The following is a 24,240-nucleotide window of genomic DNA, read 5'->3' on the forward strand; positions in this document are numbered from 1 at the left end:
AAGGGCTGGCAAGATGCTTAGCTATCCCAGGACCTTACGTCCTACGTAATCTGTGCGCTGTGTGATCACGTAATTTGCGTGCAGTGTGGTCACATAATCTATGCACATGTGTGGCGTCGCTACGTAAGCCCGTATGTGCATGTGTGGGGAAATCTATAAAAGTGGGTCCCACTCAATCCTCCGCTCTCTTCCTGCACGATCTTTCCATAGGCCTAAGCAACCCCTTCTGTTCCCTTCTCTTAATAAACTCTTATAGTGGGCTTTGTTGTACCTCGTGGCTTTTCTCCAATGGTAAAACAGCGTTGCTTAATGGATAACATTGCACCACTTAATAACACTGATAAATTTTTGAATGACCAATCTTCCATGGTAAATATTCACCCCCCAGTAAGACAAGTTATTTTTAAGTTTCTCCAGTCAGAGGGAAGAAGAGTTTCCCCAGAAATAGAATCAAGGAGAGAAAAATGTAAAAGGAACAGTTGGTTCATTGAGCATAAGGCCTGTTTTAGATCCTTAAGCGTCTTAAATGAAATGGGTATATAATTTTTAACTCGTTTCCCTGGGTTATAAGGATCAGGTGTTCTACTCACTAGGAAAAGAGAAAATCCTTCCATGTCTTCTCTCATCTCCAGGGCTCGATACAGAGTCTCTTGGTGGGGAGATCTGTACTGTGACCTTAAAGGAGTTAATTCTCTTATATATAGAGAGAAACCTCCTAGACAATCTCAGAAAGAAACGCAGCAAAGCAGTGAAACAATGTTTCCAGGCCATCAGGAACTGTGCTTGAGGGATAGATTTTAGAAGCTGAGGGAAGTTGGAGCTGGAGATGGGGGGTGGTGTGTGTGTGTATGTGTGTGTGTGTGCACGCGAAATCAGCACAAGGAGGAGGAGAACCCTCAGTCTCGTCACAGAGAGAGACGCTAGAAATATATATTGTAGCTAGAGTTTTCCTGACTGGCCCATGGTCAGGACAAATCTCTCTTACCTGCCAGTCCCAAGCCGCTCAAACCCGATCAAGTAAACACAGAGACTTATATTGGTTACAAACTGTATGGCCGTGGCAGGCTTCTTGCTAACTGTTCTTACAGCTTAAATTAATCCATTTCTATTAATCTATACCTTGCCACGTGGCTTGTGGCTTACCGGTACTTTACATCTTCCTTGTCCTGATGGCGGCTGGCAGTGTCTCCTTCACCCAGCTTCCTGTTCTCTCAATTCTCCTCTCTGTTAGTCCGGCCTACACTTCCTGCCTGGCCACTGACCAATCAGTGATTTATTCATTGACCAATCAGCAACACATTTGACATACAGACCATCCCACAGCAGTATATACCTTCAGGTTCTAACTTTTCTTCTATTCTTGTGTTGGTGCTGCTGCTTTAAAAAAAATCATTTTTATTAGTAATTTTAACCGTGTCATCTTTATCTATGACTGTTTTTGTTTCTTTCCAAAGCTGAAAAGCATCACTAGGATTGTTTTTGGTCCCCTCGCATCTAATTCTCCCGGAATTGCTCTTCCTAACCAGGACCGAATGCGGGGATCCAGAGAGCCCTCCTCAGGGAAAGACGGCCGAAGCTCACTAATGAACTCCAGGAGTTCAATCAGCTGATGGTGTCTCTGCTTTAGTTCTTTTTTTCCAGCAACGCTGGTGCTCCTCCAGCCCTGCCTGCCCCGTGTTTTTACCTCCAGTGAACACTCCTGCCTTATTATACTCATGTGCACACTATTCCCAGGAGTTCCTCGCCTTTAACTCCCTCCCCCCTTCTTTTTTCTTAAATCCCCATATTTCAGGTCCCTGTTCCTGGCACCACCTGTAAACGCCTGTGCTTACTTATCTGGCCAAGGCCACCGGGTACAGCCTCCAGGAATTAAATCAGGCGGGTCGGAGGGGCCACAGCACAACTGAGGCTGTGGCAATTTTATTGAGAGCAATCAGACTTTTTAATACCCTTATCAGAGACAGAATATAATGGTAATTGCCAGGATCAATACCGTGCCAGGACTCGGTGAAGTTTGCAAGCCATACCGGGTACACAAGGTTCATGTCTAAGACCAATTGTCCTGTCAAGTTCCCGTGCCTCCTTGACTAATCCTTATCAAATAAGGGCACTTGCTGCTTGAATAAAAAAAAGAATAAAAAGGAAAAGAACATGACCGGTCCCCAGTATGGTGGAGGAGAAAGTTTATTATAGATACATGGAAGAGCATAGCCAGGGCCAGGGATATCTAGGAGAGTCCGGAGTGGACATGACCAAACTGAGCTGGGCCATGTGGCTCTGGAGAGGGGGAGGGAAAATACAGGGGAAAGCGGGGGTGGGGTGGGGTGGGTGGTGGGTCGGGGTAGAGGTGGGGGTGGGGAGGTGCAACAGCCAGGAGACCCCTAAGGTACAAAGACAGCAGGTAACCAAAATGGTTGGATTATATAAAGAAGAGCAGCCCAGCCGCCTGGGCTGGAGAGTTCAGGGTAGGGGGTGGGTTATGCCAGCCAGGGGGACCCTGTAACAGGTGATGACTGAGGGAGGCTGGGAGATCCTGGCAGCCAGGTCTGCTTTGATATCTTAAATAGGCACCTCAGCCATTTGTTCCAGGGTTTGAAAGCTAACACTGCTAAGGCTGATGATGTGAGTTTGATCCTTGGGTCCCATAAAGTGGGAAAAGAGACTGACTCCCAAGATTGTTCTCTGAACTCCACACATGTGAAGCAACACACTTATGCCTATATACATATATGTGCACATACACGTACAAAATATATTTTAGTTAAATTTTTTATTATTTTTTGTGTATATGAATTTTTTTGTCTGCAGGTATGTCTGCACCAGGTGAGTGCCTAATGCCCTTGGAGGTCAAAAGGGGTGTCCCCCCCAGGACATGAGTTGCAGATAGTGGTGGGTGCTGGGAATTGAACCCAGGTCCTCGTCGAGAGCAACAAGTACTGTTAACAGCTGAGTCAACTCTCCAGCTCCACTAAGTAAAAACGTTTTAAAGATCTGCTTTGGCACTTTTGACACTCAGCATGCACACAGATCTAATCCTAGAGGTGGAGAGGGAAGAGATCATACTTCCCTCCAATCCCTCCTTCCCACAGCTGGGGGGTTGTGATCCAGAATCCGGCTTCTCCAGCTTGTGTTGGGGACACAAGTGTTCCACGTCAGTCCTTTCATTTTTACAGAAGGCGAAATGTTTGCATAAGGTTCATCAGGAGACTCCGTGTGGCGTTTTAAGGCATCTTACCATAAAAGTTACGTAAGAAAATAAAATTCACATGACCCAGGTGACATGCCAACCAGAGCAGTTCTCGACCAATATTATTCCAAATGACAATCGTGCTAAGCAATCCCACAAGGTCAGAGTTTAGCTGACATGCACCTTGAACTGGACCAAAGCAATTTCTGATTCCGACTCGTTTAAACATTTACTGCATATGTCATTCTACAGATGCAAAATGTAGACCTTTATAAACAGTCTTTGTCACTGCAATGGAAGAAATAAGTGACAATTCATAAAAAGAACACCAACAATACAAAAGAAATAATAAATACAATCATTATGCATAGAAGCTGCACGGGCGTTTTCTTCTTCAACCCTTCCCACGTGGGCACAGAGGCACAGGCAACGATATCATTTACATAGGGTGGCAGAGGGCGCCAACCTGTGAGTTCAGTTCCTGGAACTCACCAACAATTGCCTTCCCGTCCAATTAATCTTATGTTCTGATTCGACTAGGCCAGGATATCCAATTTTTGGTCCAATATGAGTGTCATTTGGAATGTTTTTCTAAATATAAGCTGATCATCCATGAGGACAACCCAGTTCAGTTGCTAGCTTAGCTCGGTGTAGTGTTTCCAAGTCCGCTTATCTCAGTTTACACAGATAAAAAGAAAGAGAGAAAAACAGATTAGGAAAGGAGGTGAGAGAGCGAGGCTTTGGCTCCGCGGCTGGGAGCTTGCCCAGCGTGCAGGAGAACTTGGGCTCAATTCCCAGCGTAGGGCGGGGGAGGTGGGGAGGCCGTGTTCAAAGTTAGAATGTTTGTTTCTCTCCAACGTCGCCGCCAAGGCCTTGAAAAGTACGCCGTCCTAAAAAAAAAAAACAAAAAAAACAGCTATTAAAGACTTATTCATGCTCTCACAAATCTTGTTGACTGCTCTGCCAACAGCGGTGTCGCCAAGTAATTAAGTCTCGCATGCTTTCTGTTTCTATTGCAACACTCCAGCGGTCCTCCACGCAGCAGGGACGCGCAGAGTCCCAGCCCTGGGACGCGTGCGTGTCTTACCGACGCCGCGGTGCAGCCCGGGACACAGCAAGGGGGGAGGGGGGGAGCCCCACCTTCAGGGGCTGCTCTTTGGGCGGAGCCCCGGATTGTGATCTGTGGCGTAGAGGACGGGCGCCGACTGTCTTCCGCTCCCCGCAGAGCAGGAGCGGCCGGGACAGCGATGATGAGCTGGGAGCTGCTGCTCTGGCTGCTGGCGCTTTGCGTGCTCATCTTGCCCCTGGTGCAGCTCCTGCGCTTCCTGCGGGCGGATGCCGACCTGACGTTGTTATGGGCCGAGTGGCAAGGGCGACGCCCGGGTGAGCATCCGCAGTGGCCCGGGCTCCAAATGAGAGCCGCTGCTGGGAGTGGCGGGCGGGCGGGAAAAGCGTCCGGATCTCCACTGAAAGCGAGTAGGGGCAGAGGTCCCTCCCGGTAGGACGGAGCCTCTGTGGCCAAGTTAAGCCTTGTCCCAGGGCTGGGACCCTGGGAGGAAGCGGCAGTGTCTAAATAGGCAGTTCTCAGTGTGTCGCTTGTCTTGGTTCAAGTATGGTACTGATGTGTCGCTCAGACTAGGAGAGAAAACGTCAAACTCCAAGAGAGCGCTGCAAGCCTCTGATGCCTGCAGAACACAGACTTCTTCAGTAGGATCCCAGGGATCCCGGGACACTATCAGGGAGGACATTGTGGAGAGCAGAGTGTGTGCCCCGCTTTTTAAGAGGCCCAGTGTCTGTTTATCCCGAGCATGTTTCTCCTGGGCTTTTAACTCTCCCGAAGCACTGAAAGACAATTGATTCTGACTCACTCACTTACCTAATTGCTACAAAAGTGTCAAAATAGAAAGCACCGAGCTGGCATTTTGCCAGGGGGCGAGATCATTCTGGGCACACTAAGTAAGGCACGTTTCGCCTGCTGTATTTTGGTCTGCTTCTTGCTCCGTGTTTGACACTCGCTTAATACACGTTTCAAGGATGTGGCGTGTTGTGTCACGTGGGCAGTGTGCTTAGTACCTCACAAACGGCCCCTGACCTTTGGAACAATTCTTATAACGTGCTCATTATTCGTTATTGTTTTTCAGTTAGAGTCACTGACAGAGAAACTAAAAGCCTGCCCGAGGTAGGCTTTTGATCCTTAAAGGACTATCCGTGGTGACAAGTACTAGGAGCATCTCAGGAAAGTGCTTTGAAGTCGCTGGCCACTCAGAAGACAGAGTGTATTCAAAGTCTGCAGAGCAGGAGTAGGTGCAAATTGGGTCTTGGAGACTAGAAGATAAAGAGAGGGTAGCATTTTATGTCCTTCCCCGAGCGCTGGCAGACATTCTTGCTGTTTTATTTCTGAGGCTGCATTTCTTTGACTCGAACAGGTGCAGGACTGCTTGCACATTCACTGCTGCAGAACTGAAGAAGACATATGGCTGTGACCTGTAGACTGTCTGTCATTTTTGAGGGCAGGAATCCCAAATACCCTACACTTCTATTAACTGTAATTCCCTCCTCCCTGATCATTGTTTAGACAGACGGGATGTGGGCCAGTTCACTGCCAGGAGCTGCCTGTGGTTGTTTGTGTTTGAGCCTCTGTGCTTTTATTTAATCCGAAGATTGAATTAAAATCAGTTTATAAATTATATAATTGTATGAAAATTATTAACACATTAAATTATGCCTGAAATGTAAAATTGCATATTGAGCAGCTGGCAAAAGTTGTCTTTTCAAAGCAAGCGAGAGCTAAAAGCCACTAAAAGTAATACTGTTTGTTGACTTGTTTCTGAGACTGCCCTGGCTCTGCCCCTCTTCTTCCTGTCTCTCTGCTTGGATTTTTCACCTGGCTCTTATCCTGCCTTATCATAGGTCAAAGCAGTTTTGTTATTAACCAATGGTAGCAACATATATTCACAGTGTACAGAAAGACCATCCCACAGCACTTCCCCTTTTCTGTCTAATCAAAAAGTAAGGTTTTCATTTTAACAAAGCAAAATTACATATAACAAAACTGTACTCAAGCAAGATTTAGAGTTACAATATCTACTCTATTTGTATTTGGCAAAATTAAAGAAAATATTTTATCAACTATCCTATATTTGTGAGTCTAAAGTTTCATATCTAATTTACCCTTTATCATAACAAAGGAAAACTATAATTATAACTATCTAGTCTTCAACTCCATCAAAGACCCCAGAAGGATATAATAATATCTGAATAAACAGGAAGTGCATTGTAGGCAACTTCCAAAATTCAAGAAATGACAGAGACATCTGGCTGCCTGGACAGTTATCCAAAGTTCCTCTGTAACACTGAGGCATCTATCTTTGGCCTACAGGCCTAGAGTCTCTGGCAGACTTTTCAGTGAAGCAGGAAATTTGAAAGACTGTTTCATCTATTGGCAAGGTTCATCAGTTGCTTTACTCTGTGTCCTGCAGAATGTCTGGCAGTTTCTTCTGTAAAACAGGAACCTGAAGGACCATCTTACCTTGTTTTGGCAAAGTTCAGTGGTCATTTTCCTATGGGTCCTGCATGCCCAGTTTATACAACATATTGTCAAGCAGTCCAGGCAAGAGCAGTTTCTTGCCCAAATGGCTAGCCTTTTCCACTTTGAAAGCAAACTCCATAACAAGTTTCTTTGATGCCCATCATTCTCTTTGAAGTAATTGGTGCTGTCTAGAAAAATCTAAGTTTTTAAAACATTTTAAATGCCATAATCTATAGGTCTTTGAAGTGTTTGAAGATTATCTATCTAATTGAAATATATCTCTGTATACCTAAAAAACTTACTAACATGACTATAAGTTTGATTATTATAGATAACTACTAATCTGTATTTCTTAATGATATATTACAATTTTAAATGAGTTGCATAAACATAATGCCTTAAAAAACAGTAGAGATATACATACAGTATAACAAAATTGACCCTGAATTTGTATTAATAAGCCAAAATCCATGCCAATGTAAAGTATTTTGAGATTAACAGTTGTTTTTTTGGATTAAAGTAGATTTAATAATCTACCTTTTTTCATCATTTCTATATCATATCCCCCTTTAAATAAAAACAAACATTCATAAACAATATTTTGGAAATTTGGGTGTAGCTTTCTATGCTACTTCCTGCTGATTGGTGGCACTGGCAATCTTATGGGGATCCTGAGCAAATTTAAATTATGGTCAAGTCTTGACTGTAGGTAGTAGTCTGTGAGGCTACATCATCTCAGCCAGTTGCCTTGAAGCTGTTCTGGATATTGGATCATCTGGAGACCTCTCAGGGGGTCTTCCTTGATGGAACCATATTAACCTGGAAGGAATCCACAACTTCTCATCTGCTGTGGAAGCAGAAGCAAAACCTCTTTTCCAAAGCAACATATCTTTAGACCCTAATTTTGAAGTCAAGATACCTTTAAGATAATATGTTGGTTTAACTTAGCAGCCCCTAAAATCAAATGTCTCTCTGCAGTTAAAGACCCCAAAGACAACACAATAATATATAGTATACAGACTCTCTGTGTATTTTTCGTCTTTACGTGGCTTTTTTTTTCTATTTCTTTTTTAAGGACTTTCTCTATCCTTTTCTTCTCTCTCCCAAGCCTATATATATTTTTAAACACACTGTAACAAGTTTAGAGGTTTTTTTTTTTTTTTCCTATCTGAATCTATTTTATTGTGTATCTTTAATCCTTTTCTGACCAGGAGAGTTTTTAAATTGCTAAGCTGCATGGCTAGGACCGAAGTGGCTGCTCAGCTTTTCAACATGGCACTGGTACCAATGAGCCTCGCTTACCTCTCCAATTTTGGGAAGCAATATTAAGTAGCATCCTATGTTTTTAAGCTCAAGGCTGTGCTCCCAAGCCCCCAGGCAGCGGCTGGGAGAAGCCTCTTGTATTGTGGCCTGTGAGAGACCTCTGGAGTCTGCCATGTTGCTGCTGAAGCCCGCCTGGCCAGGGGACGCGTCTCTATACCTCAGCCTGTAATGAGACCTGAACCAGGAAGCTGTCCTTGGCTCCGTTTTAGAACCTTTTTTTTTTTTTTTTTCAGCTCTCAGGTTTTATGTGGAAATTCTTGCCAAACATCTATAGACAGATGAATCTCTCCCACTCTGCCTGTTCCCGAATAACCAATCAGAGGCTTAATATTAATTACAAACTGTTTGGTCTATGGCTCAGGCTTATTGCTAGTTAGCTCTAACATCTTAAATTAACCCATTTCTATTAATCTATATTTTGCCATGTGGCTGGCATCTTGCTCCTTGAGCAGCTGGATGGCATCTGTCCTGACCCCGCCCCTCTTCTTCCTGTCTCTCTGCTTGAATTTCCAGCCTGGCTTACATAGGTCAAAGCAGTTTCTTTATTAATCAGTGGTAGCAACATATATTCACAGTGTACAGAGAGACCATCCTACAGCAGAAAGCTTTGTTTACATAGTTTGGTTATTTACAGGACAAGTTATATGGGTTCAAATGTCTAAGGAACTGTTGGGTTTTTAAAATACTGACTCCGTTTAGGGCTTTGACAGTAGTTGGATGATATAGTACATATGTCTATTGTGCTTTGACAGTAGTTGGATGATATAGTACGTATCTCTATTATGCTCGCAGCATGGGTTCAGTCCTCGGCACTCGAGAACTAAATTGACCATATCTGAATTTGCACACCATAGGGTAGCGGAAAGTGGGGGTTCTGTTTCTGCCAGGGTTCTTGGTATTTATTCAATTGATACGTATTTATGGAGTCCTTTATATGTTCTAGTCTCTGCAAAGTGCTAGGCCACTACTGTGAAGAAGGAGGACAGGGTCTCAGCCTCAATGGATTTAACAGACTAGTGGTGGTAACTTACTCCCGAAAACCGTAGTTTTCTGAAGAATTCACACTCCGTGAAGTTCTTGTGAGGGTTTTAATATGGAATTGTGTTACACTCGTGGGCAAGAATGAAGTAAGGCCAGCCTGGATAGTCTTATTACCCCCTGTTATGGGACAAACTAGAGTCCCGAAGAGACCAGGCAGGAGGCATATTACGTGGTGAGTGTAACAGGGCCCCAGACCTTAGGACAACTGACTCCATGATGGAAGTGTCATTCAGGCTGTAAAACTCAGCATGTAGACAGCACCGCCTGCCAAAAATTAAAACAAGGACCTAATGCGTCAAAGCCCATAGTTCTGGGAAAGTCTCTAAATGTACTAGCCTTGCCTCTTGGCTTCTGTAGTTCTGCTGCTGGCTAACTGTTCTTGTTGAGTGAAGTATGTCAACCCAGGACACGGTTTTTGTGCTTAAAAGCTTTCCCTGAGAAAGGTTCAGGGCTACACTGGGATCCTGAACATCCTGTGTAGTTGCTGGCCAGCCAATAAAGACTTCCTTTTGGTTTAAACCCACATGCAGCCGGGCGATGGTGGCGCATGCCTTTAATCCCAGCACTTGGGAGGCAGAGGCAGGTGAATCTTTTTGAGTTCGAGGCCAGCCTGGTCTACAGAGCGAGATCCAGGAAAGGTGCAAAGCTACACAGAGAAACCCTGTCTTGAAAAACCAAAAAAAACAAAACAAAAAACAAAACAAAACAAAAAAAAACAAAAAAAAAACCCAAAAAAACAAAAAAACACCAAAACAAAAAACCAAAAAAAAAAAAAAAACAAACCAAACCAAACAAAACCCACATGCAAGCAGTCTTCTCTGGGGGATACCCCACAACAGGGAGACTGGCCATTAAAGCTGCTTGCTGCATAAGCTTGATGACCCGAGTTCCATCTTGGAAGCCACAAAAAGCTGGAAGAAAAGAACTGCCTTCTCCAGTTGTCTCCTGACCGCCAACATGCACAGAAGGCATGTGCGTATACGCCCTGTGATGTGCATGCACACACAATAGCAATCATGATGATGAAATTTAAAAAAAATTAAATCTAGGAAGAGAACTGGGGCAAGGTATTACACCACGGTGACCCTGGCACTTATGATGTGGAGGCAGGGGGATGAAATACGTGTTTCAGGCAAACATAGCAAGATACTGTCTAAGCAACAACAAAAATCCAAGGTGATTATATCATCCTCTTGAGCAACCTAGGGTATTTCAAAGGCCTCATCTGTGGTTTCACTTCAGAAATTGGAGTTATAAAACTAAAAAGTGGGTGGGAACTTCAGAATCATTTATTCCATTTAATAGAGAAAGCAATGAGTTTCTAGTCACTAGCTTTGATTTTCTTCGTCAAATAAGTAGATAAATTGAGACTTAGAGTGAAAATGTGTAGTTGTGAGTCTTAGAGTCTTAGCTGCTAATAGATTCTAGTACATTCACCCAGATTCCAAAATATACGGCATACCGTGTAGAGGACTAATTAATAACATGGTTTGTGTTCACCATTTTTAAGAAAACTCTGGTAGAAGATGCTTTCTTAGAATTCTTGCATTCTTTTTTTTTTTTTTGTTTTGTTTTTGTTTTTTGAGACAGGGTTTCTCTGTGTAGCTTTGCGCCTCTCCTGGAACTCACTTGGTAGTCCAGGCTGGCCTCGAACTCACAGAGATCCGCCTGGCTCTGCCTCCCGAGTGCTGGGATTAAAGTCGTGCGCCACCACCGCCCGGCACGAATTCTTGCATTCTATTTCTTTCTTTTTTTTTTCCCTCCCAGAGCTGAGGACTGAACCCAGGGCCTTGAAGCGCTCTACCACTGAGCTAAATCCCCAACCCCCCATTCTATTTCTTTACTTACTTATTTATTTTGTTGGTTTGTTTGTTTGTTTGAGACAAGGTCTCTGCATATTAAGCTGGCTCCAACCAACTATGTAGCCAAGTAAGTACGGCCTTGGACTTCTTTCCTCTTGTCTCCACGTTCAAAGTTCTGGGAGAACAGACATACACCACCATGCCTGGTTTATGGAGGTGCTAGAGACTGCTCCCAGACTGTGTGTGTACTCCAGGCAAGCATCCCAACAGCTGGGTTGATCCCCCACACTTCAACTTTTATGCTGCACATATTAGCCCTTCATATTTAGTAGTGGTATATTAAAAAAGTTTACTTATTTCATTCATGTTTTACTACTCTTTGGCGTATGGGTATCATTCACCATATTCTGGCTCCCCTGTAACCCACCTCCTTTCTCTGCAGAATGGGAGCTGACTGACATGGTGGTGTGGGTGACCGGAGCATCCAGTGGCATTGGTGAGGAGCTGGCTTTCCAGTTATCTAAACTGGGCGTCTCTCTGGTGCTGTCAGCCAGAAGGGTGCAGGAGCTGGAGCGGGTGAAGAGACGGTGCCTGGGTGAGTGGATTCCCGACAACAGCCGTGCACCCTAGACGTGAGAATCCAAACTCAAGTGCAGCTTCAGGAAGTGAGGGGAGGTGGGACTGTCCTGTGCAGCCTGTGCTGCCTCCAGGGCGTCGCGTGCACAGCCCGGCCTCCGCTTCTGCTACCTCTTTACCTTCTTTTCTGCCACCCTTCCACTGTGCTTTTATACCAACTTTTGATGTCGAGGGGCGAGTAAGCACCAGTCCTCAAGTGCTGCTGGATTTTAATGATCGAATGACTTATATCTTTGCTTTAGAAGAGGCTCTTATCCACAGTGTTCCTGTGTGCAACCAATGAAACGTAGTCAGGAATGATCCTTATTAGGTTTTGCTTTATGTCAGATAGTAAAGTCATGGGCGGGAGTGTGTGTGTGTGTGTGTGTGTGTGTGTGTGTGTGTTAGGATGATGAATAAAAAGAAAGGAAAGAAGAAAGAAGGTTTAAAAATGAACTGGAGGTAATACCTGCTGTGGGATGTTTTGTATGTTAAATGTGTTGCTCTGTTTGGTTAATAAATAAAACACTGATTGGCCAGTAGCCAGGCAGGAAGTATAGGCGGGACAAGGAAACAGGAGAATTCTGAAAAGTAAAAGGCTGAGGCCAGAGAGACACTGCCAGCCACCGCCATGGAAAGCGAGATGTAAGGTACCGGTAAGCCACGAGCCACGTGGCAACTTACAGACTAATAGATATGGGTTAATTTAAGATATAAAAACTAGCCAGGCGGTGGTGGTGCACGCCTTTAATCCCAGCACTCGGGAGGTAGAGGCAGGCGGATCTCTGTGAGTTGGAGGCCAGCCTGGGCTACCAAGTGAGTTCCAGGAAAGGCGCAAAGCTACACAGAGAAACCCTGTCTCGAAAAACCAAAAAAAAAAAAAAAAAAAAAAAAAAAAAAAAAAAAAAAAAAAAAAAAAGATATAAAAACTAGATAACAAGAAGCCTAATTCAGCCATACAGTTTGTAAACAATGTAAGTCTCTGTGTGTTTTCTTGGTTGGGTCTGAGCGGCTGCTGGACTGGTGGGTGAGAGAGATTTGTCCTGCCCGTGGGTCAGGCAGGAAAACTCCAGCTACCAATGGCGCCCAACGCCCACAACAGACGACACTGATAATATTGTCATTGGCTTGAGTTTTAATGTAGTCACGTTCACTTTCATAGTAGCCTCAGGGGGTGTTTAGCATTTAGTACTTTAATATAGTCTTAAACATGCATGTGCCTCTGTGCATATGTGTGCCTCTGCATGTGTGTGTGTGTGTGTGAGAGAGAGAGAGAGAGAGATCTCTGCCTGTTACTCTTTCACTATTTTTTTCTTTCATTTTGCTGACTGCATTCACCCAATGGTGAGAGTTCTTTGCCCCAGTAAATAACGTCACAGGGTTCTTTTTATGACGTTGTTTTCAAAAGCCTCTTGTGTTTTAGTTCTGTGCTTTTTTTTTTTTTTTTTTTTTGAATGGTCATTGTGACTTGTAAGGCCTGCCCTAGCAGAGAGGATAAATCACGTCAGCTGTGCTGAGGTGGTGTGAGGACCACTGGTCCCTTTTCTCTGTGGTCACTGGTGCAAGCTTTCCATTTTTTAAAAGTTTAAAGGTTTCATGGTGTTTTTTCATCTCTTTGCCCACAATACTTCTGTTCCTCTCACGGTCTATGTACTTGCTACTTTTTTCTTACTGGCATTTATTACTTTAGATTCAAGTTAATGTCCAGAATAATTCATTTCAACTGTTCCACTGGTGACCAGAACTAGAAAGGATCAATTATGTTCCTGTCTTAGTTAGGGGTTTCTATTGCTGTGACGAGACACCGTGACCATAGCAACTCTTATAAAGGAAAACATTTAATTGGGTCGGCTTGCTTACAGTTTCAGAGGTTCAGTCCATTATCATCATAATAGGGAGCACAATGGCGTGTAGGCAGACATGGTGCTGGAGTAGTAGCTGAGAATCCTACCGCTTGCAGGCAACAGGAAGTTGACTGAGACATTGAGCAGTATCCTGAGCATAGGAGACCTTAAAACCCACCCCCACAGTGACACACTTCCTCCAACAAGGCCATACCCACTCCAACAAACCACACCTCCTAACAGCGCCACTCCCTGTGAGCTTATGGGGGCCAATTACATTCAAACTATTACAGTCTCAGAATGTTTTTAGGTAGGAATTGTATGAAGGACTGAGTACTTTTCCTTATTTACCTCTAGGGATCCTTGACCTAGGGAGAGAAGCTTCTACCTCCCTATGACACTACTGGCCTTCTCAACTTCTTATAGATTTATAGTATGAGCTTAAAAGAAGAGATTTAGTTTTAATTACATGTATATGTGTCAGTCTGTACATGTGAGGGCAGGTGCTCTTGGAGGTGCCAGCTCTCCCTGGAGCTGTAATTATAGATGGTTGTGAGATGGGTGCTAGGAATTGAACTCAGGTGCTCTGCCAATGCAGTGTATGATCTTAACCATGGAGCCATCTCTCCAGCTCTAAACTGGTGTTTTAAATGTGGGTGCACAGTCTACTGAACTTGACGAGTCTTTTGATAAAAGAAACTCTATACATGTAAAAAAAAAATACTCTGTTGTATAATTTTTCTTTTTTTTTTTTGTGGGTGGAGTTACTGTTTCTTTTTGATGTGCAACCTATGCTGGCCTCACAATCCCAGTCTACTTGGCTCCATGCTCTGAATACATTGTGGTTGTAGACCACTATGTGTGATTGGCTGAGTTTCCTTGGTTTCTATCTAATAGTATAATTTTTTTTTTTTTTTTTTTTTTTTTGAGACAAGGTCCTGCCACATAGCCTCTGCTCATCTGGAACTTGCTGTGTAGACCAGAATAAACTCAAGTTTCTGCAGTCCCGCCTCTGCCTTCCAAGTGCTGGGACTTGAGCTGCGTTGTCACATCCAGTTCATTCTTTGCAAAGTTCCTCTGTGTATAGAGTTAAGGGGAAGCGTGCTGTACTGCTTCCAGCCAGCTAAACCGCTGGTCTGAGATGGCGGCGTAACATCACTGGTCCTCTTCCCTGCTCAGTGAGGGGTGCTGTGGCAGAGTCGCCTAAATGAGTTCATTGCCGCCTTCCTGTGGGATAGAGGTTAAAATGAACTGGAAAGTTGAGTTCAGTGGAACTGGGGAATGTCTTGCTTACTGTTCATGTGTCTTTTTTCAGAGAACAGCAATTTAAAAGAAAAAGAAATATTGGTGTTGCCCCTTGACCTGACCGACACAAGTTCCCACGAGGCAGCTACCAAAGCCGTTCTGCAGGAGTTTGGTAAAGTAAGTTGCATTTTATATCCATGAAGCGTGGATGGTGTTGCTTATCTGTCTTTGAAAAAAAACAAACTAGCCGGGCGGTGGTAGCGCACGCCTACCAGCACTCAGGAGGCAGAGCCAGGTGGATCTCTGTGAGTTCGAGGCCAGCCTGGGCTACCGAGTGAGTTCCAGGACAGGCGCAAAGCTACACAGAGAAACCCTGTCTCGGAGGGAAAAAAACAAAACAAAAACAAAAAAACCAGCCACAGAGATTTCCAGCTGTGGATCCCCTTCAAAGGGAAGGAGACAGATGGAGAGCATGTGGTGAGGTCAGGCCTAGGCTTAGCTTCTTAACCGTTGGCTTCAGCTCCTTAGCACTTCTCCTCCCTTCCCAAGAACGAATTCTCTGTGAAGAATGAGAGAAGTTAACATCTGCTGATGCTTTTCTTTTTCCTGCTACTTGTTACTTTACTTCGAATGGAGAGTCTATGAGTGAATTCTTGCTTTTCCTCCCTCCCTCCCTCCCTCCCTCCCTCCCTCCCTCCCTCCCTCCCTCCCTTCCTTCCTTCTTTCCCCTCCTTCCCTTCCTCTCTCCACCGCCCTTGACACAGGCTTGATGTAGCTCTGTTCTGGAACTTACTCTGTAGACCAAGCTGGCCTTGAACTCAGATCTGCCTGCTTCTCCCTCCCAAGTGCCGAGACCAAAGGTCTGCGCCACCACACCTGGCTTTGCTTATTTTATTTTTTTAGCTGCCACTAGAAACACATCACTGTCCCTTTTACTATTCAAGTTAATAACACAATCATTTTCTTAGGTTATCTTTAAGCACCCATTTTCTGATTTTTTTTAGATTGACATTTTGGTCAACAACAGTGGAAGAAGCCAACGTTCCTTAGTTCTAGAAACCAACCTGGATGTCTTCAAGGAGCTGATCAATCTGAACTACTTAGGGACGGTGTCCTTGACCAAGTGTGTTCTGCCTCACATGGTAGAGAGGAAACAAGGGAAGATTGTTACTGTGAACAGCATTGCGGGAATTGCATCTGTGCCCCTTTCCAGTGGGTACTGTGCCAGCAAACATGCTCTTCGGGTAAGACAGCCCAGACTCTGTGCATGACCTTTGTGTGTGTATGACCTCTGTGTGCACATGACCTCTGTGTGGGTATGACCCCTGTGTGTGCATGACCTCTGTGTGCACATGACCTCTGTGTGGGTATGACCCCTTTGTGTGCACGACCTCTGTGTGCACATGACCTCTGTGTGCACATGACCTCTGTCTGTGCATGACCTCTGTGTGTGTATAACCTCTGTGTGCATATGACCTCTGTGTGCACATGACCTCTGTGTGCACATGACCTCTGTGTGTGTTTGGGCCATAAGACTTTCAGTGAATATTCGGATTAGACCTGGGCTGTAAGCGTGAGACTGAAACAAGAGAGCTTGACATCTCCCCTTAGATAAGGGAACAGCCCTTTAGTCACTCCTGCTTAGAACTCCCCAACTGCTTGGCACACACTGTACCAGACCCTGGGGATGTAAGGATGAGACACTAGTTCTTCCCTTAGGATAATCTGCTCAGGATTTCACATTTCCTCTGACTCAGCCCGTGTCCTCATGGTACTGAGGTTCTCCCACTGTTTCCCCCTGCACACGTTTTAGGATGTGTTTTTGTTGTCCCGTGTCTGTGACTTCTTTTCATGCCCCTTTCCTTGGTCTTTATGTCACCTTGTGCATGCACATGAGAGACAGGTCCTGCAGCCGGGTGGTCAGTCCTGGGCCGGTCTCTCTTGGGGAGCATGTGACTCTACTTCTTATGGTCTCTTTGGAAGAAGACCATCTGATCAGGGCAGTGACTAGGCTTGATTTGTATTCTATATCTGATGAGGCATAAACAGCGGAACTGAATGAATTTTTAATTTCGGCTTACGAGTAAATGTGAAGAAATAGTCAATTCAGTATGACAATAAGGCAACACGAAACGTTATAGCTCATGTCTCAGGAGGAGAATTTTAGTGGCACATTCTACCACTGGCCGAATGAGAGACAGTGACGCAGGTCATCATGCTTTCATGGAAACGGAAGTCGTGGTTCGGCAGGACCCATCTCTGCCGTACAGAACAGGTAGCGTCAAGTGATGAAGGACTGCATCTGGGAGGCTTTCCTCAGACTTAGTAAGGGGCTGTCAATCAACCTCCCCTAGAGACAGTCCCATCTGAGACAGGCAGGCAGATGCAGTGGAGTACAGACCCCATCTGTTGGTTGTTGGCACTTGGTCTAAGACATGCAGGATGCTGTCTGTAGAGCACAGTTGGAGCTGTCTAGTCTGCCCACTGAGACTCTCTGTTTTGAACTCTGGGCTGAATTCTCTGACAAAATGCAGGCAGGTAGAGCGGTAGCTCCGTAGCTGAATGCTGAGACTAGGAGGCTTTTGTGTTTGTTTGCTTTGAGACTGTCTCTTGTAGCACAGGCTGATCTTGAGCTCTATAACCTGCCTTATCACCCAAGAGCTGGGATCACGGGTGCGCACCACCATGTCCCAGGAGGCCTTTTCAAAGAACACATTTCCTTCTTATATTCCCGACGTTACAGTGAACTTTTTCTTTTCTTTTTTTTTTTTTTTTTAAAGAAAGTATTTTTATTTTGTCTATGCACTACGTGCATGCAGTACCCAAGGAAACCAGAAGAGGGCACTGGATTCCCTGAAACTGCAGTTACGCATAGCTGTAAGTGTTGTGCCCAGGTCTCAAGACCCCCAAGCAAGACCACCATAGAGCCAATGTCCGATGCAAACACACAGAGGTTTTTAATAACAAGACAAGCAAGCTTGCTCTGTGTCCAACATCTGACATCCGACATAGCAAGTGGAGGAGAACGGCCCTGAGTACTCACTTTAAGGGGTTTATGTAGGAAAGGTTTACATGCAGCTTGGGATTGGACTAGGGGGTTAGGGGTGAGGTAGTTCTTTGAAGTTACTGGCTGAACTATAAACATGAGGTTACTGATGACTAACAGGATTCAGGGTATCTACAGAGACATACATTTTTACTCCCTATGTCCTGCTTTTGCTGAACCCAGGATATATACATTCAGATTTATTGTTCCAGTCCCACTCTCCTCTGAGTTCAACTTCTGGTCAGTGGAGCCCATTACTCCCCATATCTTGTTTTGCCAAGTCCAGGATACATAGATTTATTGTCCCAGCCTTATAAGTTCAACTTCTGGTCACTTCTAAAACAGCTGGTCAGCAAATACCTTTGGGGAGGGGAGGGGGAAGTTTCTCTCAAGATGGCTACTGACTTTTCCGTTTCATAAGCTGCCATGTAGGTGCTGGGGACCAGACCTACAAGAGCAACAAGTGCTCTTCACCGCTGATCTATCTCTCCCTCTGTAACAGTGAACCTTTAATCACTGTGTGTACATGATATGCTAGGACAGGACTCAGTGTCTGTGCTGGTTGCTTGGTCCCCTCTGTCATGCTACAGAGGGAAAATATTAAATGTACAGGAGTTCTTCATTCCTTTACCAAGCATTTTGTTTTGGAGCCTCTCTGAGGCAGGCACTGTGTGAGTGTTGTGTGATACCATTTCTGGGAAGACATGAACAACATCTGCTCACCCCAGATAGGGATCCCATGACCGACCAAAGTATAGATACTATCAAAGTCCAGCTTGGTGAACCAATGAGTTTTATTGCAATGACTTCAGGAATATGGGTGAGGGGTTACTTACAGGAGCAGAAATGACCAAAGACAGCTGCATCGTGAAGTCCACCCCAGTGTGAGGGACAGCTCACAACTGGGACCCTGGTGCACCCTGCACAGTCTGCAGGCAGCTCAACAGGTGGGAGCGTTTCTTCTCCAGGGAGCTCAGTTGGTCCGAGCCTTTCCTAGACAGCTCGGCTTGCCTGAGAGTGACTCTCAACAGTCCCGACAGCTTATGTATGCTCAGGGTGGGAGGGGCCTAGTGAATCTGGTCAATTTCAGGGACTTCCTGAAGCTATTTTGAGTTGTTTACTTTCTGAATTTAAGAAGCTTTGCTGCGGGATGGAATGCTTCATTTCCCCCTTAGAACATTCTGTTTCACCTCCTTTCAAACATTCTACATCTGAAGGGGCTTCCCTCCAAAGTGGACAGTTTTAATCCCACAGGAAACGCCTGTGTAACAGCCAGTCTGTCAGCAGGAACCCCCTTCGCTTCTGTGCTTGTTAGGAGTCAGAACGTAAGAGCTGACAGATACTTAATGTTGTTCGACTGTGCAGGAATGGATCACAGTTTTTCTTGTTAGGGTCATAAGTACGGCTTTATGTGTTCGTTTGTTTTGTCATTCCCCCCACCCACTCACACCCCCCCCCCCCGCCCCTCAACCCGACCAGTCTCTTGGGGCGGCACATGTTGGCCTCTCCCTCCCTTATTTGCTGAGGATAGCTTTAAATGTCTGACCCTCCTGCTCTCCCTTTCTACTGAGGGGTAACAAGTGTGAGCCGCCATACCCAACATCTGCTCTTTTAAAATAATGCAGGAACATTGCCTGGTTAAGGGAAAGAAATAAGGGGGAGCAAATCTCTGCTTGTTTCTGTTGCTTTGGAAATGACCTGTATCTTTAAGTGTAGATTTATCTTGGTCCTTGGAAGGTCCTGCAGTAGGTGGTCACATCATATCTGTACTAGTCATATACTAGTCATTGGCTAGAGAATGACTAATTCTACACTGAAATTGAAGTAGATCCCCCGCCCTGCCCTTTGAACAGTGGGGGCTTCCTCCCAGAACCCGGATTAGGCACAGAACACACCCAAATACCTGTTTTCACAGAGAGATCTTTTATTAAGTGGGGAAGAAAAGTTAAAGTGGCTGCTTCTGACTCAGGCGGAAAACAGCAGCAAGTGACCTACAGGTGTCATTTTTTTTTTTTAAGTTTTTTGAGACAGGGTTTCTCTGTATAGTTTTGGTGCCTGTCCTGGATCTTGCTCTGTAGACCAGGCTGACCTCGAACTCACAGAGATCCACCTGCCTCTGCCTCCTGAGCACTGGGATTAAAGGTGTGCGCCACCACTGTCCGGCACAGGTATAATTTTTAAGAGTGAAGAAAGGGATGTCTGTGTTAGAACAGGCTAGGATGGAGGTCTGTGTTAGAATAGACGGGATGGAGGTCTGTGTTAGAATAGACAGGATGGAGGTCTGTGTTAGAATAGACAGGATGGAGGTCTGTGTTAGAATAGACAGGATGGAGGTCTGTGTTAGAACGGACAGGATGGAGGTCTGTGTTAGAATGGACAGGATGGAGGTCTGTGTTAGAATAGACAGGATGGAGGTCTGTGTTAGAATGGACAGGATGGAGGACTGTGTTAGAACGGACAGGATGGAGGACTGTGTTAGAATGGACAGGATGGAGGTCTGTGTTAGAATAGACAGGATGGAGGTCTGTGTTAGAATAGACAGGATGGAGGTCTGTGTTAGAATGGACAGGATGGAGGACTGTGTTAGAATAGACAGGATGGAGGTCTGTGTTAGAACGGACAGGATGGAGGTCTGTGTTAGAATAGACAGGATGGAGGTCTGTGTTAGAATGGACAGGATGGAGGTCTGTGTTAGAATAGACAGGATGGAGGTCTGTGTTAGAATAGACAGGATGGAGGTCTGTGTTAGAATGGACAGGATGGAGGTCTGTGTTAGAATAGACAGGATGGAGGACTGTGTTAGAATAGACAGGATGGAGGACTGTGTTAGAATGGACAGGATGGAGGTGTGTTAGAATAGACAGGATGGAGGACTGTGTTAGAATAGACAGGATGGAGGTCTGTGTTAGAATAGACAGGATGGAGGCCTGTGTTAGAATAGACAGGATGGAGGTGTGTTAGAATAGACAGGATGGAGGTCTGTGTTAGAATAGACAGGATGGAGGTGTGTTAGAATGGACAGGATGGAGGTCTGTGTTAGAATGGACAGGATGGAGGACTGTGTTAGAATAGACAGGATGGAGGACTGTGTTAGAATAGACAGGATGGAGGTCTGTGTTAGAATAGACAGGATGGAGGACTGTGTTAGAATAGACAGGATGGAGGTCTGTGTTAGAATAGACAGGATGGAGGTCTGTGTTAGAATAGACAGGATGGAGGTCTGTGTTAGAATGGACAGGATGGAGGTCTGTGTTAGAATAGACAGGATGGAGGTCTGTGTTAGAATAGACAGGATGGAGGTCTGTGTTAGAATAGACAGGATGAAGGTCTGTGTTAGAATAGACAGGATGGAGGTCTGTGTTAGAATGGACAGGATGGAGGTCTGTGTTAGAATGGACAGGATGGAGGTCTGTGTTAGAATGGACAGGATGGAGGTCTGTGTTAGAATGGACTAGGATGCAGTGGTAAAGATAAGGGATGAAGGAGGAGGGGAAGGGGAGGGGTATTTGTCCCTGAGGGACAAAGGACTCCTCTGGATAGAGGGGAGACATACATGGCCCATAGAAAATAGGCTGTTTATAAAGGTGAGGGGCAACCCCTGTTTTAGGAGTGTTTAATTTTAATTGGGCATGTATTTGGGTAACATATTATACTTCCTTTTTTTCTTCATTTTATCCTTTTTTTTTCTTTACTTTATCCTTTTTTTTTTCTTATGTTCTTGTTTTGTGGTCCTCAGGGTTTTTTCAATGCTCTCCAATGTGAGCTTATCAAATATCCAGGAATAACATTTTGCAACGTTTACCCTGGGCCTGTGCAGTCCGACATTGTGAAGAACGCCCTAACTGAAGAAGTAACTAAGGTAAAAATTCTAGAAGGGAAGAACTGAGTCCTATACTAGCCCCGTTTGCTTTATCTTATAAGTCAGGTGCCTATTCAGAGCTACTTGTGAACTGTTCACAGAAAGCGACAGCGTTAAGAAAAGTGTTCAAGGGGTTGGGAGATTAGTTCAGTGGTAGAGCGCTTGCCTAGCAAATGCAAGGCCCTGGGTTCGGTCCTCAGCTCTGGGGGTTGGTGGGGCGGCGGCAGAGACAAACAAAAGAAAAGTATTCAAGTTACTTGGTAGTACTTCAGTGTCTCATTTTAACAATGGCTAGTGACATTGCCAGAGTGTCGCTTATAAGTAGTTCGCCATTATAGATCCACCACTCTTATTAAGAAAGTCCTTTTATTTTTTTCTATTTCTTCCCTGTTATACAACTTGTTAAATATAAGTTATTTTTATGTTGTGTGGTGCTAGGGATTGAAGTCAGGATCTTATCCATTCTAGATAATCATTTTTAGCTCTGGACTGTACATCCTTAGCCCCTAATGTAAATCTTGGTAATTTGATATTTCTAAAAATGTGATAATAAAGTAGACATTGGTGCCCTATTCTGAGATGATTATAATTAAAGGTAAAGAGCCTTTAGCATGTGCAATCTTATCTGATGAATGCATGACTTAGGCTCTTTGAAATATCATAAATTATAAACCTCCAGTACCTCCTACGAAGACTGCCAGTTGACAGGTCACAGCCTGAAAGAGTCTCACCGCTAGATGGCCTCTGGGTCCTTCCTGGTAAACATTCTCATGGAATGGTTTGGAATCCTCAACACTCACTTCTCTTTGACTCACAGCCCATGAAAAACGATATAGATCAGTCTTACAAGATGCCAACGAGTCGCTGTGTCCAGCTGATGCTAATCTCCATGGCCAACGATTTGAAGGAAGTCTGGATCTCTGATCACCCTGTCTTATTGGGGGCATACGTATGGCAGTATATGCCAACCTGGGCCTTATGGCTAACCTCCAAACTGGGGAAGAAAAGAATACAAAACTTTAAGGATGGTTTGGTAAGAGCAATTTATAGATTTCTTCACAGTATGTATGAATCCTGTGAAAATCCAGTTTTCCAAGTTCTTAAAGATTTCTTTGTTTTTCTGACTCTATACCAGTCTCATGATTAAAATACAGAGAACATGAAACATATTCTGTACCCACACAGTATATTTGATGGTTTGCCACACAATTTCTAATCTGGAAGAGTCAAATTTTTATAAGGTAAAAGTCAAAACGAAGGCTGTCAGTGTCTCTTCTTCACTCATCATGGTCAGGTTTTAAAAAGTCCCTCACCCGTCTGTTTCGTGATTTTACTTGCTTTATGACTATTTCTAAATAAGCTGAGCACCTCTTATTTCCAGGCACCCTTTCTGGATGATGATAACATCCAGGGTAGTAGCCACACTTAGATTATCATTTTTGGTCTGTCTTTGTGCCAATTCTTGGATGAGCAAATGCTTACCCTTCCCAAATAAAAGCCACGTTTGGGGGTTAGCAAGTTGCCTTGTTTTATCTTGTAAACAGTGTATTAAAAGTTCATAAGTGATTTTAGTGTAACACCCAAATATTTCTTTTCTTTTTCCTTTCTTCCTTTTTCTTCTCCCTCCCTCTGTCTATCCATCCCTCCCTCCCTCCTTCCTTCCTTCCTTTCTCATTACATATTTCTGGCTACCCTTGACATCCCTACATAAACCAAAGCTGGCCTTGAATTCACAGAGACCTGCCTGTCTCTGCCTCCCAAGTGCTGGGATTAAAGGCTCGCGCCACCACAATCAGCCAGATATTTCAATTCTAAGGCACTCTGACCTATTTTGCACATGGTTAGGCTATCTGTCAGTAGGTGTGATCCAGAGGAGTAACAACAAGAGTACTCATTATTTAAGTAATTCTTGCCACGTGGAGCAGATAAAAATACTAAGCCCTAGGGCAATATTTGCATGCAGATCAAGAGTTTTGGCTGTGATATTTTACTTCTAATTAAAGTGTTTGCCCAAGGATTGCAAAGATCACTCTTGGTGCATGATGATACAGTACATACAGTTGATTAAACAGAGGAGCTTGGTTGTCAAACATGGGTACATAAGAAGAAGGTCTAGTTTATGTTACTGTCATTCCTTTACAGGACCCAGACTTGTCTTATATACTCCAGAAGACAAAGAAGGATTGAAACAACCCCTTGGGATGGCTGAGCCACTTGTTGAGAATGACAGGCAGCCTAAGTATAGTAAGCGTCACACAGAAGGCGGGTCAGTGACTACTTTCTGGGTTAATTTTTTTATACAAATATCTATTCAATATGTAATGAATAATAAATATACCTTGCCCTGGTATCTTGCAAATGTGTATGAACACGCGTTACCTGCTCGAATAAAGTAATATTCACAATATTTTAGCACGCAGAGTTAGAATCCTGGTTAGCAAAACTAACCCAGGAATTATAGCTGTGTGGTCAACATTGTCTTAATTCACTTGTGCTTCTAAATGAAAATACCACTGACTGGCTCCCCGCAGACCATATTAATTTGCTTTTCACAGTTCTGGGGGCTGGGAAGTCCACGATCAAGACATCAGCAGCACCAGAGTCCTGTGATTCTGGCTCATTCTAGCTCCAAGGTGGTGGTATGCTGCTGTGTCCTCCAGAGAGAAGTGCTGTGTCCTGACCTGGTGGAAGGTTTGGAAGGGCAGGGCAGTTCCCTTCACCAAGCTCATTGCTTTGTTTGTCTCTTTTT

The 24,240-nt window shown here is 44.4% G+C and overlaps 1 protein-coding gene and 1 long non-coding RNA gene across 2 annotated transcripts; one reads left to right on the top strand and one right to left on the bottom strand.

The window, feature by feature from the left end:
• Positions 1-1,883: 1,883 nt before the first annotated feature.
• Positions 1,884-4,442, bottom strand: LOC128111238 (uncharacterized). Its single transcript, XR_008218543.1, has 2 exons — positions 4,328-4,442; positions 1,884-4,077 (listed from the first exon to the last, which is right to left on the bottom strand). It is a non-coding gene; the product is annotated as an uncharacterized LOC128111238 (long non-coding RNA).
• LOC128111237 (dehydrogenase/reductase SDR family member 7) lies at positions 4,319-23,898 on the top strand. Its single transcript, XM_052739604.1, has 7 exons — positions 4,319-4,570; positions 11,325-11,477; positions 14,657-14,763; positions 15,591-15,830; positions 21,369-21,491; positions 22,309-22,524; positions 23,634-23,898. Exons 1-7 carry the CDS (start codon positions 4,435-4,437, stop codon positions 23,676-23,678), a joined length of 1,020 nt encoding a protein of 339 aa, XP_052595564.1. The 5' UTR covers positions 4,319-4,434; the 3' UTR covers positions 23,679-23,898.
• The last annotated feature ends 342 nt before the right edge of the window (positions 23,899-24,240 follow it).

The sequence above is a fragment of the Peromyscus californicus genome, unplaced genomic scaffold (genome assembly GCF_007827085.1).
Source record: "Peromyscus californicus insignis strain IS unplaced genomic scaffold, ASM782708v3 Scaffold_15__1_contigs__length_86483966, whole genome shotgun sequence".
Taxonomy (NCBI): domain Eukaryota; kingdom Metazoa; phylum Chordata; class Mammalia; order Rodentia; family Cricetidae; genus Peromyscus; species Peromyscus californicus.

What these genes read in the sequence shown, in the direction of transcription:
- LOC128111237 (XM_052739604.1), top strand. Translation starts at nt 4,435, where the DNA reads ATGATGAGCTGGGAGCTGCTGCTCTGGCTGCTGGCGCTTTGCGTGCTC. An exon ending in TAACTGAAGAAGTAACTAAG is followed by an intron (nt 21,492 to 22,308) that starts GTAAAAATTCTA and finishes TTTGACTCACAG; the next exon opens with CCCATGAAAAACGATATAGA. An exon ending in AAAACTTTAAGGATGGTTTG is followed by an intron (nt 22,525 to 23,633) that starts GTAAGAGCAATT and finishes ATTCCTTTACAG; the next exon opens with GACCCAGACTTGTCTTATAT.